General features: G+C 31.2%; 2 protein-coding genes across 2 annotated transcripts; one reads left to right on the top strand and one right to left on the bottom strand.

Moving 5' to 3' along the window:
* Positions 1 to 2654: 2654 nt before the first annotated feature.
* LOC126739884 (acyl-protein thioesterase 1) lies at positions 2655 to 8531 on the bottom strand. Its single transcript, XM_050445703.1, has 4 exons — positions 8312 to 8531; positions 8213 to 8244; positions 7767 to 8154; positions 2655 to 2983 (listed from the first exon to the last, which is right to left on the bottom strand). Exons 1-4 carry the CDS (start codon positions 8357 to 8359, stop codon positions 2795 to 2797), a joined length of 657 nt encoding a protein of 218 aa, XP_050301660.1. The 5' UTR covers positions 8360 to 8531; the 3' UTR covers positions 2655 to 2794.
* Positions 8532 to 8947: 416 nt separating this feature from the next.
* Positions 8948 to 16192, top strand: LOC126739882 (THO complex subunit 3). The gene is made up of 6 exons (XM_050445701.1): positions 8948 to 9242; positions 10826 to 11015; positions 11073 to 11244; positions 11299 to 11460; positions 11514 to 11599; positions 15868 to 16192. The coding sequence occupies exons 1-6, from the start codon at positions 9054 to 9056 to the stop codon at positions 16038 to 16040; spliced, it is 972 nt and encodes a 323-aa protein (XP_050301658.1). The 5' UTR covers positions 8948 to 9053; the 3' UTR covers positions 16041 to 16192.
* Positions 16193 to 16201: the final 9 nt, after the last annotated feature.

A 16201-nucleotide genomic window follows, 5' to 3' on the forward strand; every position in this document is an offset into this window, starting at 1 on the left:
TTAAGAAAATAATATATAAACAAAAGTGATTCAAAAAATAAAATAGAATTAAATTAAATTAGGGGAAAGAAAGGGAAAAAAACAGGAAGAAAAATAAACAGTACTATGTGTATCATACTAACCAAGTGATGTTATCATCTAATATCTAGTCGTGGATTCTACTTTTAATTTTGTTATAGGGTTTATTTGTGAGTTCTACGGGAAGTTGATTATGATTTTTGCTGAGGTATATGTTAAAGTTTTTTGACATTTAGTTTTTGCGGTCTTTGGGATAGTTACATTCTTATTTAAAGCTTGTCTAGTGTTCTGATTGTGAGATGTGAAATGCAAGTAGTGTGGATTCTTACACAGAAGCCTAACCACTGCTTTCAAGTAAATTTGAATTACTTGCAACAATCTAGCTTCTCTAAATAAAATATCCGAGGAATACAATTTTGGTTTGTTAAACATTACCTTCAGAACATATTTTTGGGTAATTATAAGAGGTTTTAGGATGGTCTTACTTGTTCCGCCCCATGATGTTATGAAATAGCTTATAATTGATTCAACCAGAGCTTGATAAATGGTCGTAAGGGTCTTTTTTTTGCATAAATTGTTTTAATTGACGAAATTTATAAATAAGTTTCCGAACTCGAGTGGAAATATACTCAACATGGTGGTGTCACTTTAGATTTTCATCCAAAATAACACCTAAATATTTAACCTTGGTCTGCCTTTTTATTTGCTGGGTGCAAGAACATTCAGTTATGCCACAGTCGTTTTCTTGTAATATGATCTCTTTTAATGTGCTAGATGTTCTTGAATCTACAGAGAAGCATAAAAAGCTTGATTTTTCTGGTCAAGTACACAAACAATACCGGTCCAAGGACAGTTCCCTGTGGCACACCATATTCTACCAACCTAGGCAAACTGACACATCCATTTATTTTGGTGCTTTGTGTTCTTTGGTTAATGTAACTTTCAAACAGGCTGTAAGGGATCCCTCGAATCCCAATATTTTCCAGTTTTTTTAGCAGAATATCATATGTACAGTGTCGAACGCTTTGCTGAGGTCCAGAAATATTGTCATAGTCGAAACACTTTCCTATCTGTTCTAATCTGTTGTGTAATACAATTCACCGCATCTTTTGTAAAGTTCAGTGCAACGATATATTAGAATGGTCACCCGTCAAAACACCAGCATTCCACCTGCCAAACAATGTCATCCACCTTCTATTTACATTGTTTGAGAAGTAAAATGCTGGTGTTTTGACGGGTGACCATTCTAATATATTGTTGCACTGGACTTTACTTTTATTTTGTTTAAATCCAAATTGAAATTGTGACAAAAATACGAGTCTCAAATACTAAATTTACAAGATGTAGAATTGGTTTATTAAGGTGTTTATACTTTTTCAAAAATAGTGCAGGTATTTCGTCATCTCCGGATGCTGCATTAGTCTTAAGAGTGCTTATTAATTGAATTAATTCATTTTGCGTTATAAGTTTAAGATACATAGTTTCCACTTGGATTATTTTTTGGGTTTAAGCTGGCCTGTCTTGGATTTTTAATTTTACCCGCCATAATTTTTCCAATTGTGCTGAAATAGGAATTAAAAGCATCTGCAATATTATCATCTCCTGCAATTTCACCACCGCAGCTGTTGTCAATTACAGCTGCATATTTGCAGACCGATCTTTAGGCAAAAATTAATAAAATAAGCAAATTAGTGTCACTTCCGCTTAAACAGGAACTGACTATCGATATATTGAATTTCATTTCTTTACCTTGAAAAGTAAAAGAGTTAATAAGTGTTCTCTTTTTCCTGTGTCACCCGGTATATGGTACGTACGTTTTTTATAGCAGGATAAAAACTTTTTTTTAAACAAGTCCATCCACACAAATATGTATAAACGATTGCTTCAATCACATTAAGTGATGATCACATGATGTTCTGATAAAAATATTGGAGAGAAGTACCATATAACTGGAAAGGCACTCAAGTTCAAACCACCATACAGATGGAATTTCCATACACCCAAATTTTATAATAAACTGCCTGACAATATTAGAAATATGGACATAAGTAAATTTAAACTCCAAATAGAAGATATCCTGATGGATAGGACATATAATGTGTTATCGATTATAATTTTGTTTATTTTCAGCACAAATAAATTTTAATTAATTGGACTTTTAAACTTTTTGAAATGTAAAAATCAAAAGTACTCTTCATGTTATAATTTAAAAAGCTATTTTTTATTCAGAACTTCCGACAGTCTGTATCTATCTCGTCGCAAAATCAGCTTCTCTATAACCTATTAAAATCCCGCTACAAGAAACGGGGTTCCTCCATATATTTGATGTTGTTTCTTATGAAATTAGGGCATAGCAATTATTTAAAGGCACCTATTATGGAATTTTTCTGAAATAAAACAAACTTATACTACTTAATAAAATTTGACAATTTAATTAACCCACATAAATCAATCTTAAATTGTATGTCGTATTTTCATTCTTCACCGGATTGAATCAATTTTTCTATATGGAACAATATGCTGCTTAGAATTTGCTAAATTTTCTAGTAACTGCAGTGCATATTTACTATAAATTCTTTAAAAACTAGTATATCCCCCATCTACATCATAATGAAATCAATAAATTACATTCCAACTAAGAATCAGATTTTTGTTATAATTGCTTTGTTTATCCACAAAAAAAGCTCTACAAAAACCAGGGTATTAGATATCATTATTTATAATGACAACTAATTTATATAAAAGCAAAAAAATTAAAAATGCTCTATGGCTTAAATTATTGACTAGGTAGACATTTCTCAACGAACATTTTGATGTCCCGCATCTCTTCGTCGCTCGAACTGTGCATCAGACCTCTATAAGATTTAAAATCAGTGTTCTTTAATAATGGTTTTAAAGCCGATGCGGTCATTTGGCCCCATTTGTATGGTACTACCGGGTCACAGTCTCCGTGGCACTGGAATATCTAAAACACAAAGATAGTTAAGTAGGAATGACATATTTAGAGACAAGAAATTGTTAGCATAGGGGCCAAATACAATAAAGGAAAGCTTTGTTATTCAATGTCTATAAAGTAGTAATCATTAAGATACTATAAGAATTATTATCACTCTATACTCATTGCTTGACTTCAGAATCTTGCAAATGTATGACGATTTTTGTGAAATATAATTGTAATTTTTTTATGATTTTGGATTTAATTTCTGGAGTCAATTTTTCCAATTTTTTAGTAGAAGTACCTGAACTTTTTAAAATTCTGTTGCACCACAGGAACCTCATTCTGGAAGTAAGTATTGAAGATGTGACAGAAAATAGGCATTGTAAATATCAACTAGATCAAATCATCAATTAGTTTATCACTGTTTAATTAATTTATTTCTGTAAAAGTATAGTATAGTGCTTTTGTCCAGCGAGTCTAAAGCTAACCACACATAGAGACAATAAATTTAAAATATTCAGGTATTTATGTGGATCAACATTTTAGTTGAAAAGATCATAATACTTAAGGCATATTCTTGATTTGCGTGCTGTTTATTATTTATTTATTTATTTAGCATTCACACAAGAAAGGGATTCATGGGACAAGGGAAAAAAAGGAAGAGAAAAGGAATTATGGTAACTGTTGGTTTGTCAGAGACAAAAGTAGATCCTTTATGGAGCATACAAATATGTCACAGGTTGATGATACTGAATTAAAAATTCTGCACATTTGATATACGGGATCCTGAAACCTAATGTTAGTTCTGGCGCGATCTATAGCAACAGTGATATTTGCTCTAGAAGCAAATCGTGGTACATGAAATAGAATATCGTTCAAGAGAGGAGGAGAATTTATTTGATTATTGACCAACTTCCATAAGAATGTTACAAAATGAATTGTTCTCCTCATGGCCAGAGATTGCAGATTAAATCTACCTAACATCAGATCATGATCATGTCCCCTAACAGGATATATTCCATCTTCACAAAACATAAGAAACTTTAAAACCCTTCTCTGAACACTATCGATGTAGCCAACATGGCATTCATAGAAAGGACACCACACCAAGGAACCGTATTCCAGTCTTGATCTAACAAAGGAGAAGTACAATAGTTTTATTGAGTTTGAGTTGTTAAAGAGTCGGCTATTTCGAATGACAAAACCCAGAAGTTTCAACGAGGAGGTCACTGTCTGTTCAATATGTGGCACAAATGTGAGCCTATCGTCGAATACAACCCCTAGATCTTTAATAGAAGTACTTCTATAGAGAATTTGATTGTCTATATTGTAATTAAACAAAACAGGATCCTTGGATCGGTGAAAGGAGATCACACAGCATTTCGAGATGTTAAGACATAACTGATTTCGACTGCACCACCCCCTAATTAGGTCCAAGTTACTCTGTAAGAACAAGCAGTCCAAGATACTATTGATATATTGACCAGAATGAGGTATGACGAAAGCAACGAAATTAGCCTTTCTGAGAAGTTGAATTGCTTGTTCAATTTTTCCAGCAGAATGCTATGATTTATCTGATCGAAAGTCTTACTGAAATTAGTATACACCACATCAACCTGAATTTTTCTATCGAGGGCTGAAGAAATAAAATGAGTCACATTACAGAGGTTAGTGATGCACGACCTTTTAGGAATAAAACCGTGCTGATCTATAGAGAGTAGTGATTGAACTTGGGAAAGAATTCTGTTATAAACAATCGTCTTTTTTGTGAATTGGTATTACTTTAGCACATTTCCAGACGCCTGGAAATTTGCCAGTTTTCAAAATAAAATATGACATAAAGGCTGACAAAGGACAAACACGCAGTCTTTAGCCACAAAACTTGGAACACCGTCTGGACCGGCTGTCAACTTGTTTTTTAGCCTCCGACTAGCAGCAATAATTTCCTCAGTGGTAATTGATGGAAGAATGTTAATGAGGTCTGAGGGTCTAAGGAATTAGAAGGAGGATAGGTTTCTGCAAGGTTGATTGGATCTTTATAGGCATTCTGAAAAAGTTTGGCAAAATATTTTCTGTTCCTTGAAAAGAATTACCATTGGCATCGCACATGATAGACGGAAGTGAAGAGTGACCTTTCTTAGCTCTAACAAAAGACCAAAAATGATGAGGGATCAGTGACAATGTTCTCCTCGGCTTGGGTCACAAATGAGTTATAGGCTTCACGGGCTTGAAATTTTACTGTCTGACGAAGCCTGTTGTATCTGGAAAGATTAAATTCAGTTGGAGAGGATCTATAATCACGATATGCTTTTTCGGAAATCGCCGTCGTCTTCGTTGTTTTAAAGGTGCTGAAGCAGCAAAAGCGGAATCAAGTCTTTTGTAAAGTTCCTTGCAAGCGCTGTCAACGTCAGAAGACTGCAAGACGGACAACCAGTCTGCATCAAGCAACAAATTATATATGAGTGGAAAGTCTGCTTTTCTGAAGTTAGACTGCTGTAGATTATTTGAACTTATAGAAGGATTATATTTATGAGGGGAAGCCGATTTAAAAGAAATTGTCAAAGCAGGACGATGCAAATCTTCGTCAATAAGCGGTGATATACTTTTGATGACACTGACGTCGAAATTTGAGAAAACCAAGTCAAGAAGCCTATTATTAACATTTGGAATATTGTTAAACTGCTTAAGACCAAGGTTATGCATTAGTAGAATTAAAATTAAATGTTGGTATAATTGAATGTACCAATGCAAGTTAAAAAAACTATTAATTCTTTAAAAATGTATTAAAATTATGTTGTTTAAGAATAAAAATGAAACCCAAGTCCTAGGTTTTCAATTAGAGTAAATTAATCAATGGCAACCATTGCCAATCCGAGCTTTAGTGAGATTCATATTACAAAAAAGTATTTTGCATGTCTGCACCAGGTTAGTAGTAAAAGTAACCTAAAAAAAAGGTTAATGTTTTGTGATTTGAGTGTCACACCAAGGTTCCAATTATAAGACTGTCATGTTTACTGTTTGAGTCTAAAAGTTTATAATAGCCATCCAACCTATATAAAAACCAAGTTATATTCTCTATGTAAGAAAATGTAGACATAGAATATAGTTTAAATACAAGTTTCCCAATATTATTGCATTTGTAAAATATAGTTCCTATGATGTGCTTTTTTTTATATTAGTATACATTAATTTGAAGTAACATAGTCAACTAAAGTATTAAAGGGAATTTGTTTCAAATTTTCTTATTTTGGAAAATATTTCTGTTGCATAAATTTAGGTTGTTTTTTGTTGTATTATATATAAAAATATCTTGTTTATTATAATATAAAGAATAAAAATAAGAAATATGTTACTTGTAAAAGCCTAATACATTATAGAAGAACCATTTTTAAGTTCTTCAGTTTATTTGATTTTATTGACTTACTATAGAAGGTTCAGATTTGATGCTAAAAAAAAGTTGATTTAAGGTGGTTTTTACAGCATTGCATGATGAATAAATATGATACATTTTGGCCAATTTTAGTTACTACTATTTTAAAGGTTTTTATTATGCTTTATTGTTATATGATGTTTAAATGTTTTATAATTTCTGATATTGTAATTTTATTGACCAATTTATTTTTTATATGTTCCCATTTTCCCATTTTTTATATGTTTCTTTATTTTTCTGTTTGTTTACTCTATATTTAAGTCAGCTTTGTCATCAACATTTTTATATTATATGAAAATAAAGCATATTTGATTTGATTTGATTAATGAATATTAGTGTTAGTACTACCAATAAATGAATTACTAAAACTACTAATTATTATTGCAAATATTTTTTTTCTAAGTCATTGTACATAAATGGAATTAAAAATATTAATTCTTTAGATAAAATGAATTTAATCCACCTTAATACATAAGCACATCTTATTGAAATAGAAATTACATAATAAATTGCCAGAACAACTAATTTAGAAAGATTAAGTCACATTTATCATTATTTAAAAATATACTGTAAAAACTTGCTTTACGTAAACTTTGTTTTTTTTAGTTGATACAGATTTCCCTTCAGTACTTTTTAAAAGTCAAGACATCAACATTTAAATGAAAAGAATTTTGTTTTTGATATTTGTTCCCCATTCCAACAATTCCTTTGCTAAAAGTACCATTAGTTCATAAAGTACACAAAATGACATATTTTGTTGCTATATTGGCACATTTACACAGAAAACATGTATTTTCACATAATTAACACAACCATTATGTAAATTTCCAGTAGGGTGAATTTAAAAAAAAAATCTAAAAAAGTTATTGAGAAAGATTTAAATAATGCATTTTGGAAAACAAACTTTGAGGATACCCTCAATAATGGTTGCACAAATAAATTAAAGCCTTTGAATCATTAACAAAGGATGAGTAAGATGGCATGCTTCCTAATATTTATACTTCTTTTTCTTCTAGCTTTCTTTTTTTTTAATACAAAAAATTACAAAAAGAATGGAAATGTAGTTTATAATTTACATTTAAATTAGTTTATTTTTATTGTGAAAACCTTAACCATTTTTTATGAAAATAAATATAAACCTTACTGATAAAAAAAACTTACAAGTGCTGCTAATAAATAGGCAACATCTGGTGGAAACTTAATTCTACTGCAACAAAAATAAATAAGTCATAAATTAAAGTTTTAAAAGCAATTTAGGATAATAGCGGAGGTGCCAAGTTAAAATAAACAAATGTAAAATAGACTATTTGCTTTAAATTTTATTAATTTATGAGTCTTATAAAAGAAACTTCATGCAATAACCATTACATTTTTACTTACTGGGATATCATCTGGACACTTCTTAGCTGCAGGAAAACTTTTCCTTAAAGGCAACCAACAAGAAAGAGCAACAACACCTGCCAGTTTTTTAGGATATGTCAAGGCTGTATATAAGGCCAAAGCCCCACCTTGTGAGAACCCTCCTATCACAATTCTTTCTGCAGGAATTCCCCCTTGGATTTCTTTTTCAATAAGGGAATGCACCTCTGTCGCTGCTGACTTAATACCCTCTTCATCTTCTGGACCTGATTCATCCAATGTTTTTAAATCAAACCATGATGGCATCCGAAATCCTGCATTCAATGTCACTGGAATGGTTCTAGCTGTGGGACAAATGACTTTCATAAAAGGGCTTCTTATGGCATTCATTGCCTGAGCCCATCCTTGTCTAAAAAGTTGGGCAAGTGGTTAGCAAATGAGTTAATTTATTATTGAGAATTGCTTACCCCGTGTCGCCCAATCCATGTAAGAAAATTAGCTGTGAAAGTAATAAAAATATGTTAAAATAATGGTTTTTTTCTAAATGGGGGTCAAGTAGTTTTTACCGTGGCAGTATGTTTAGCTGTGGCAGATAAGATCACTGGAGCAGACATGACGACTGAAAAGGGACGAGTTGTGTTGGAAATTATATAAACTTAATTGGATATCGTATCGGTCAATAATCAAGTAATATTTCCTTTCAAAGATCAAGATCAAATGAATGCATCCAGGCGGAAATGTTAAATAAAACAAAATTGATTAAATTTTTTTTGACATTGACCGATGACACGTCAGCATTTTTTAATTATCAGCAATGCCTACAGCCCATTTACCAGTGTTGCCACCAATCATAGTTAAAATATCTAGTTTGCTGGTTAAAAATCCATTACTGTGTTCCTACTTTTGATAATATTAGTAAAATATAGGCCAAAATAATTTTGATCTAAATGCGATTAAAGCACCTTTTTTAGCACAGAGCTATTATGTATTTTTTAAATTTTTAGTTGCTTTTACACATTTTCCTTCAAAATAACACAATACTTATTTATTTGTAAGTTTATTTTAACACTATTGTATTTAATTATTTTCAAATTCAATAATTGTAGACCGACGAATACATTCGTAACATTGGCAACGCGCCTCCGAATGTCAACGGTCAGTTGTCGAATGTCACCACTACCTCTGTTTATAAGTAAAATTGTGAAAACGTAAACAAAATTTGAGGTTATGTTATATGTTTTGTGTATGACTTAGTACGGTATTTTTTACATTTTTCTCTCATATTTTCTGTTGAAAATAAATGAAAATATGCCAACGAAGTACTCAGAAAAAATCGAGGAGTTTCAGAAATACTTTAAATCTCATAGTAAATCGAAAGAATACCTAGGTCATAGCTCCAAAGTGCATTCAGTCGGTTGGAGCTGTGATGGCAAAAGATTGGCTTCTGGATCTTTTGATAAATGCGTCTGTATTTACACTTTGGAAAGAGACAGATTAGTAAGTTTCAATTCTAATAAAGTAATCATTTTTATTAAATGGATTTTTATATAAACATAGGGAAGCAAAATCCTTTAACCTCTATTCCCCTTTAGTACATACTGAACTTCAAACAACACTAATTTAGTAAAGGTCTAGTCACACTTAATCACACCTGAAGATATGGACTTAAAATGTGTGTAAATCTAACTGAAACCATCCTAATGATGAAATTTTATACATTTTGGAGTTCTTCAGGGGTCAGTTCTGGAGCCACTATTATTTCTAATTTTCATCAACGATTATATTTAGCTAAATATTTCTGGAAAATTTACATTATTTGCAGACAATATAAGCATTGTATGGTATTGCACTAACCATATGAGACTTTAAAGGCTTAAGTCCTGGTGTGATTCAATCTTCTCCTTTTGAACTTAACTGAAACTAGTATTGTGTGATTCAAATGTAGTCTAGAGGATCCTTTTGTCCAAAATGTATTGATTGAGTACCTTTTTGAGACCAAATATTGATATTGTCCTAAAATTTAAATCACAGGTTGTGTTATTGTCCAACAAAATTGCATCTGCTTGCTTTACTGTTAGAATTACAGCCGTGGAACTCAGTCACTCATTAGCGACATCTGTTTATTTTGCTTTACTCAAGTCAATGCTAAGATGGTATTTCTCTTTGAGGATCCTGTAGTGACTACTTCAAGGATGTTATTTTTGTATTAAAAAAATGTGCTGCAAGGTATATTCGGGTAGGTAGAGAAGGTACATAAGGTATGGGGCAAAACTTCGGGACCATTGTAAACCTTTATTTAAAATATAGAAAAAGTTGACTTTAGATGGCTTTTGAAATTGTAAGTCTTACATACAAAAATGGGCAGAGGTTTACATCACCAAATCAAGTTTATATAATGCCCCTAACCTACTAATGCCAATACCTCATTCAGCATTGATAAAAAAATTATTTATACATAAAGGGATCACCTTGTGATCTGTTCTTTTATTATGCATTTTTACTTTTGAGAAAACTTTTACTATGTATATTAGTTATTTGTTTTATTTTTTTCTTACTCTGTATCTACAATCATATAATTTCCAGTTTTTATTAGGTATGTTATTTTATTATTTGGGTTATATGTATATGTATATTGTGTGTCAGCTCAGTCAACAATAAAACATATGGTTTGACTTTTAAAAACATTGTAAAATGAAATTTTGAGAACTTATATTACTGTAGAAAATGTCCTCATTTTCATTTCATACTTAGTGTCAAAACTAGACCCAATTTATGCATAATTTTAAGTGCAGATTTCAGAAAAGTTTGGTTGGTTTGTGTTGCTAATTTCAGATATAATCAAAATGTAATAAATGTCAAAATTATTTTTTTTTTATTTTAGTTTTTCTTAAATATCCACCTAAAAATTCCCTACTGGGCTATCGGAATATTGTTTCTGAAAAACGTACACACATTTTAAGCCTTTGACCATAATTTTTAGTGTAATTTCAGAAGTGACTAAGCGAGATCATTACCCTACATTTACGTCCTTGTTATCATTTTATAGTATTATATTTAAATAGACAGAAATGAAATTCTAGACTAAAGAAATCACATTCAAAGGCCATGGTGGATCTGTTGATCAACTATGCTGGCACCAAACCAATCCAGACCTGCTTAGCACTGCAAGTGGAGACCGTTCAGTACGCATTTGGGACACTAGGGTTCAGAAAAGTGTTGCAACCATAAGCACCAAAGGAGAAAACATCAATATTACCTGGTCACCAAATGGTATAGCAGCCCAGCTAAGGAAATCTATTTATTAAAATCATAAAATATATTTTGAAGGTAATGCAATTGCAGTAGGAAATAAAGAGGACCTGGTCACATTTATAGATGCAAGAACTCATAAAATTGAAGCTGAAGAACAGTTTCACTTTGAAGTGAATGAAATAAGTTGGAATAATACAAGTGATTTATTTTTCTTGACAAATGGGCAAGGATGTATTCATATACTAAGGTAAATAACAACAAAAGTTTCTTTTACATACCAAATTTTAAAACTTGTGTATAGTTATCCAGAGTTGAAAAGACAGCACATAATAAAAGCCCACCCAGGCACATGTATCTGCATAGAGTTTGATCCTACAGGAAAATATTTTGCTACAGGCAGTGCTGATGCCTTAGTATCTCTATGGGATATCAATGAACTTGCATGCAAAAGAGTTTTTACCAGGTAATAACACTTTAACTTTAATAATCCTGAGGACACACTCAATATTTTTTTAGGATGGATTGGCCAGTAAGAACTATTTCATTTAGCCATGATGGGCAGCTATTAGCTTCAGCTTCAGAAGATTTACTTATAGATATAGGTAAGTAAGATTAAGATTTTTACATACATAAATGTTATCATATTCTTGTAATATTCTTATTATGTAAAATAGTTGGATTGGATTGAGGGCAAATCAAACTTTGAGCTGAAACCTTAACATTGGCTACATTATGTTCTATATTAGTATATCCTTCGGCCACTATAATAATTGAAATTCAAAATTACATTAAATTTTATTCATTGACTAAAAAAAATCTCATTTTAATTATTGATAGTTCATTGGCCTAAAAGATTAAGGAGCAGACATGAATAAAATTTTAAATATTTATGTTTTAGATATAAGAAGTGTTTGTTTAACATCTATTTGAATAGTTTCTAGTTCAAATTATTATCTTAACACAATAATAAAAAAATCATCTATAATTCACAAAGATACTGAATGTTTATTTATTTTATTTATTTAATATTTAAACAGAAACATAAAGTAATTTACATCGAATTTTAACAAAATAGAAAAGCTATATAAATATTAGCACCTAGGTACGCAGTACCTGTATGTGCTTGAAAAATACAACAATTACTCTAAAAATTAGAACAATTGCCTCATTTTCTAAATGCTCTAGTTACTTCTAACGCGCTTAATAAATTTATAATACACAAGATAAACTTAATTTTGATTTATGGTACATCGTTTTTAATTATTATTGAATAATTTCTAAAAAATTTAAGATGTTACATAAGATGTATTCTTTAGATTTCTTCTTAACTGTACCCATGATTTCTATAGTTCTTATATTGTGAAGTAACAAATTGTAAAGTTTTGGCCCTAAATAATCTACAAAATGTTGTTCCATAGTATTTTTACATAAGATAGAGTTATGTAGTTGATTTGATTTACCTCTTGTAGGATAGTTATGTGATATGATGATGCAACTAAATTTATTATTTAAATGGACATAATTGCAAACTTCTATTACATATAATGTTCTAATATTAGATATTTCTTTTGAGTATAACATGTGAGTAGGGTAGAGTTTTGATTTTTTTAAAATGATTTTAATTATGTAATTTTGTATAACCCTTAACTGTTCCATATTCATACTGTAGCTAGAACATTAAACAAAAAGAATATACAAAATCCACAGTATCATAGTAAATGTAATTAATAAACTTTAGTTAAATTAAAGGCATCATTAGACTTGTAAATAATTGAAAATAAAAGTCTGAAATTTGACGTATACATTAAAAATCAAAAATAAAAACATTTACCGGACAATAACACAACAAAATGAGGGTGTCCCATATACAGGTGTCCCAGAAAATGTGGGAATTCTCTCGGATTCAGGTACAAAATTTAAAAAATCATATAGAACTTTTCTATAAAAAAAAATGCCTATAGGCCCTCTGTACGAAGATACGGCCCCTTAAAGATGCCGCTGGAAATCGGTTTTTCTCTTTTAATAACTTTTGAAGTACTTCGATTAATTTAATAAAAAATTTACGTGATCAATACTACTAAGGATCTCTTAAAACGCATTTACCTTGTTTATTTTACCAGGGGCAGACTCGGTTGTATATTATATTGCTTAAATTGTTAACACCCTTGATGATAAAGACTCTGAAATAATAAATATGGATAGCCTGAACCTAAAACTAAAGAAATGATACTCTTGTTCATTAGCGATAAAATGGACCGTTTTGGAGGAAAAAAAATTAAGGAATCGCTGTTTTATTTTAGTTAAGAAGAACCATGATATGTTCTTTTTTTCAGCGATGCGACAGGTATTCAACAAACAGAGTTCCATTTTAAGTTGTTTAATCTAAAAAAGTACATGTTTTTAAAAATATACTTTTCTTTTTTTCTTTAGTTTAAGGTTCAAGCTATCCATATTTATTATTTCAGCAACATTTTGTTTTTTTTTTATACTCAGTAACTTTTTTAGGTTTTTTTTAATGTAAAATATGCATTGTGTAAATAGTTTTGCTTAAAAAAGGTACACTTCTAAAATCTCACTACGTTTAACCTTTTTCGAGATATTTACATTTAAAGTTTTCAATGCAATAAAAAAAATGACATTCATAAACTATTTAAATGGCTTTATTATATTTCGAGTTAATAATAAAATCCAAAAGATTAATTTAAAATAAAAATTATGAATATTTGCCAGTAAATGATCGACATAACCTCTATTTGTCTCAATACATTTTAAAATTCTTTTACTGATAAATCGCCAAAAATAATGGCTCATTTCGAAATGACTCTGCAGCAGTTTATATATTTTTACCAATAATTGCATGTACCCCTTATATGCAAATATCTAATGGGGTTGGACCTCGTGCGCAGACAAACCTTCACCTTTTACCTCATACTCTATAAGTACCTAACAATAAATAATAACTAGCAGACCAAACAATAAGAACGCAAAACAAGGTAATAGATAACTTTACTAAATGTGTAAACACTTAATGAGATTAACTAAAAACTTGGAAAACGCTGTTGTGAGACCTTACCTTTTATTATCGGTGGCCGAGATTTACGAATTATCTACACTTTCACGCTAGCGATTTTTCGGTGTTGAGTCGCGACGAATCGCAGTTTGTAGTGGTCGAAGGCTTTAGATCTGCTTGTTTTTCACCCACCTCTGGAGTTCCTCAGGGCTCTAACTTGGGCCCCCTTCTCTTTAACGTTTTCGCTAATGACTTGATCTCCACCCTCAGTTGCTCTCGGTTAGCATATGCTGATGACCTAAAGCTTTTCCATAGGATTGACTCTATAGCAGATTGTGGTCAACTGCCAGAGAACATCAATACTGTACACCATTGGTGCACTTTGAACCGGCTTAACCTTAATGTTTCCAAGTGTAATGTGGCCAGCTACTTTCGAATCAAAAGTCCAGTTGTCTTTATTTACTCAGTTAATGGAGAGTCTCTGGCAAGATCTACCTGTTTTAAGGATCTTGGAGTCACCTTTGACCAAAAATTTTCTTTTATCCCTCACATCGAAGATACTGTTTCTAGAGCTACTCGCATGCTGGGCTTTATTATTAGAAATTGCAAACTTTTTTCGAACACTGCCACTACCAAAACTCTCTACTATGCATTTGTTAGATCCAGGCTGGACTACAGCTCCCTTATTTGGTCTCCCATTTACAACCAACACATTCACCTATTAGATTCAGTCCAACGGCGATTCCTTAAATGTTTGGCATTTAAGGATGATGGAGTCTATCCTCAAAGGGGTTTTGACCATAACCTGCTGCTCTCTAGATATACTGAACGGTCACTTGCGAAGAGGAGAGAAATGCATTCGGTGAAATTCTTGTTTAATTTACTTAACCATAAAATTGACTCCCCATCCCTTTTGCAAAGGATTTGCTTTCATATACCACGCCCAGGATCTAGATAGTGTCCAGCTTTTAACTTGGACACAGCCAGGTTCAACATTCTGTACCAGAGTCCTATTCACTTTATGTGTCAAAACTTTAACACTATTGCTGATTCTTGTGACATTCACCATGACAACTTGGCACTTATTTTGAGTCACCTGCGTATGGTCGGTGGGGGAGGCTATATTATTTAGTTCTTAGTTATTTAGTTTTTAGTTTGAATACATTTGTTTACTCATTTTTTTTCTGCTCTTTTGATTTAAATTAATTCTTGATTCTTATCCTAGTTTAGTGTTGATTTTTTATTATTTATTTTCTCAAACTCACTACTTTTTTTTATTATATAGCAATTCTTTTATAGTTTAGTTGCATGAATCTAATACAGTTCATGCATTCGTACTTGTACATTTACATATTTAATTGATTTTCCTAAAACTGGGTATATGTAACCTGTTGGAAATAAAGCTTATTATTATTATTATTATGTTGATTAACCAGTTAGCAACCCATTAGAGCAAACTCTTTACTTTCAATTTTCTCGAAATTATTACCTTTTTTGTGCAAAAAAACTATGTCGTTTTTAAAAAACTAACCCACATTGCGAAAAAAATAACGTCAAAAAATATTCACGAAACAACCTTCTACCTTGCAAAAACTAGCCTTTCCGATTTTCCACATAATTTGTCAGTACCACCATTTGATTTAGGGTCAAAATTTATGGCAAGTGTTTTTTTTATCGAAATTTTATCTCGTTTTTTTCAGCCTTCAATAAAACAAACCTATGACCCCCGAATTTTTTACACCATTTAAATGACACATTTAGGTAAACTTTAATTAAATTTACTGTGATACTGTGGATTTTTTTGTTTTGGTTTAGTTTAACGTTATAACATAAAGATTTTATAACTTAAACATTTTACAGGGTTTGTCGAAACAGGAGATAAAATTGCTGATATCAGCGTAGAAGCGGCAACGTTCACTGTGGCCTGGCATCCTTCTCAGTACTTTCTGGCATATGCCTGCGATGACAAAGACACTTACGACAGAAAAAGAGATGCCGGTAGTTTAAAAGTTTGGGGATTCCCTTCGGATTAATTAGGTTTAACTTGACTAAGATTATTTTACGGATAACTAGTATTTTTTTTACTGTAATAATAAGACCATATCATTGAATTTCTAGTGTGAATAGGAACACAAATTATGTTGGACAGCCTAAAAAGGAAGTAAAATACAATGGGTTTTATTTAGTTGTTTTT

The sequence above is a fragment of the Anthonomus grandis genome, chromosome 8 (assembly GCF_022605725.1).
Source record: "Anthonomus grandis grandis chromosome 8, icAntGran1.3, whole genome shotgun sequence".
Taxonomy (NCBI): domain Eukaryota; kingdom Metazoa; phylum Arthropoda; class Insecta; order Coleoptera; family Curculionidae; genus Anthonomus; species Anthonomus grandis.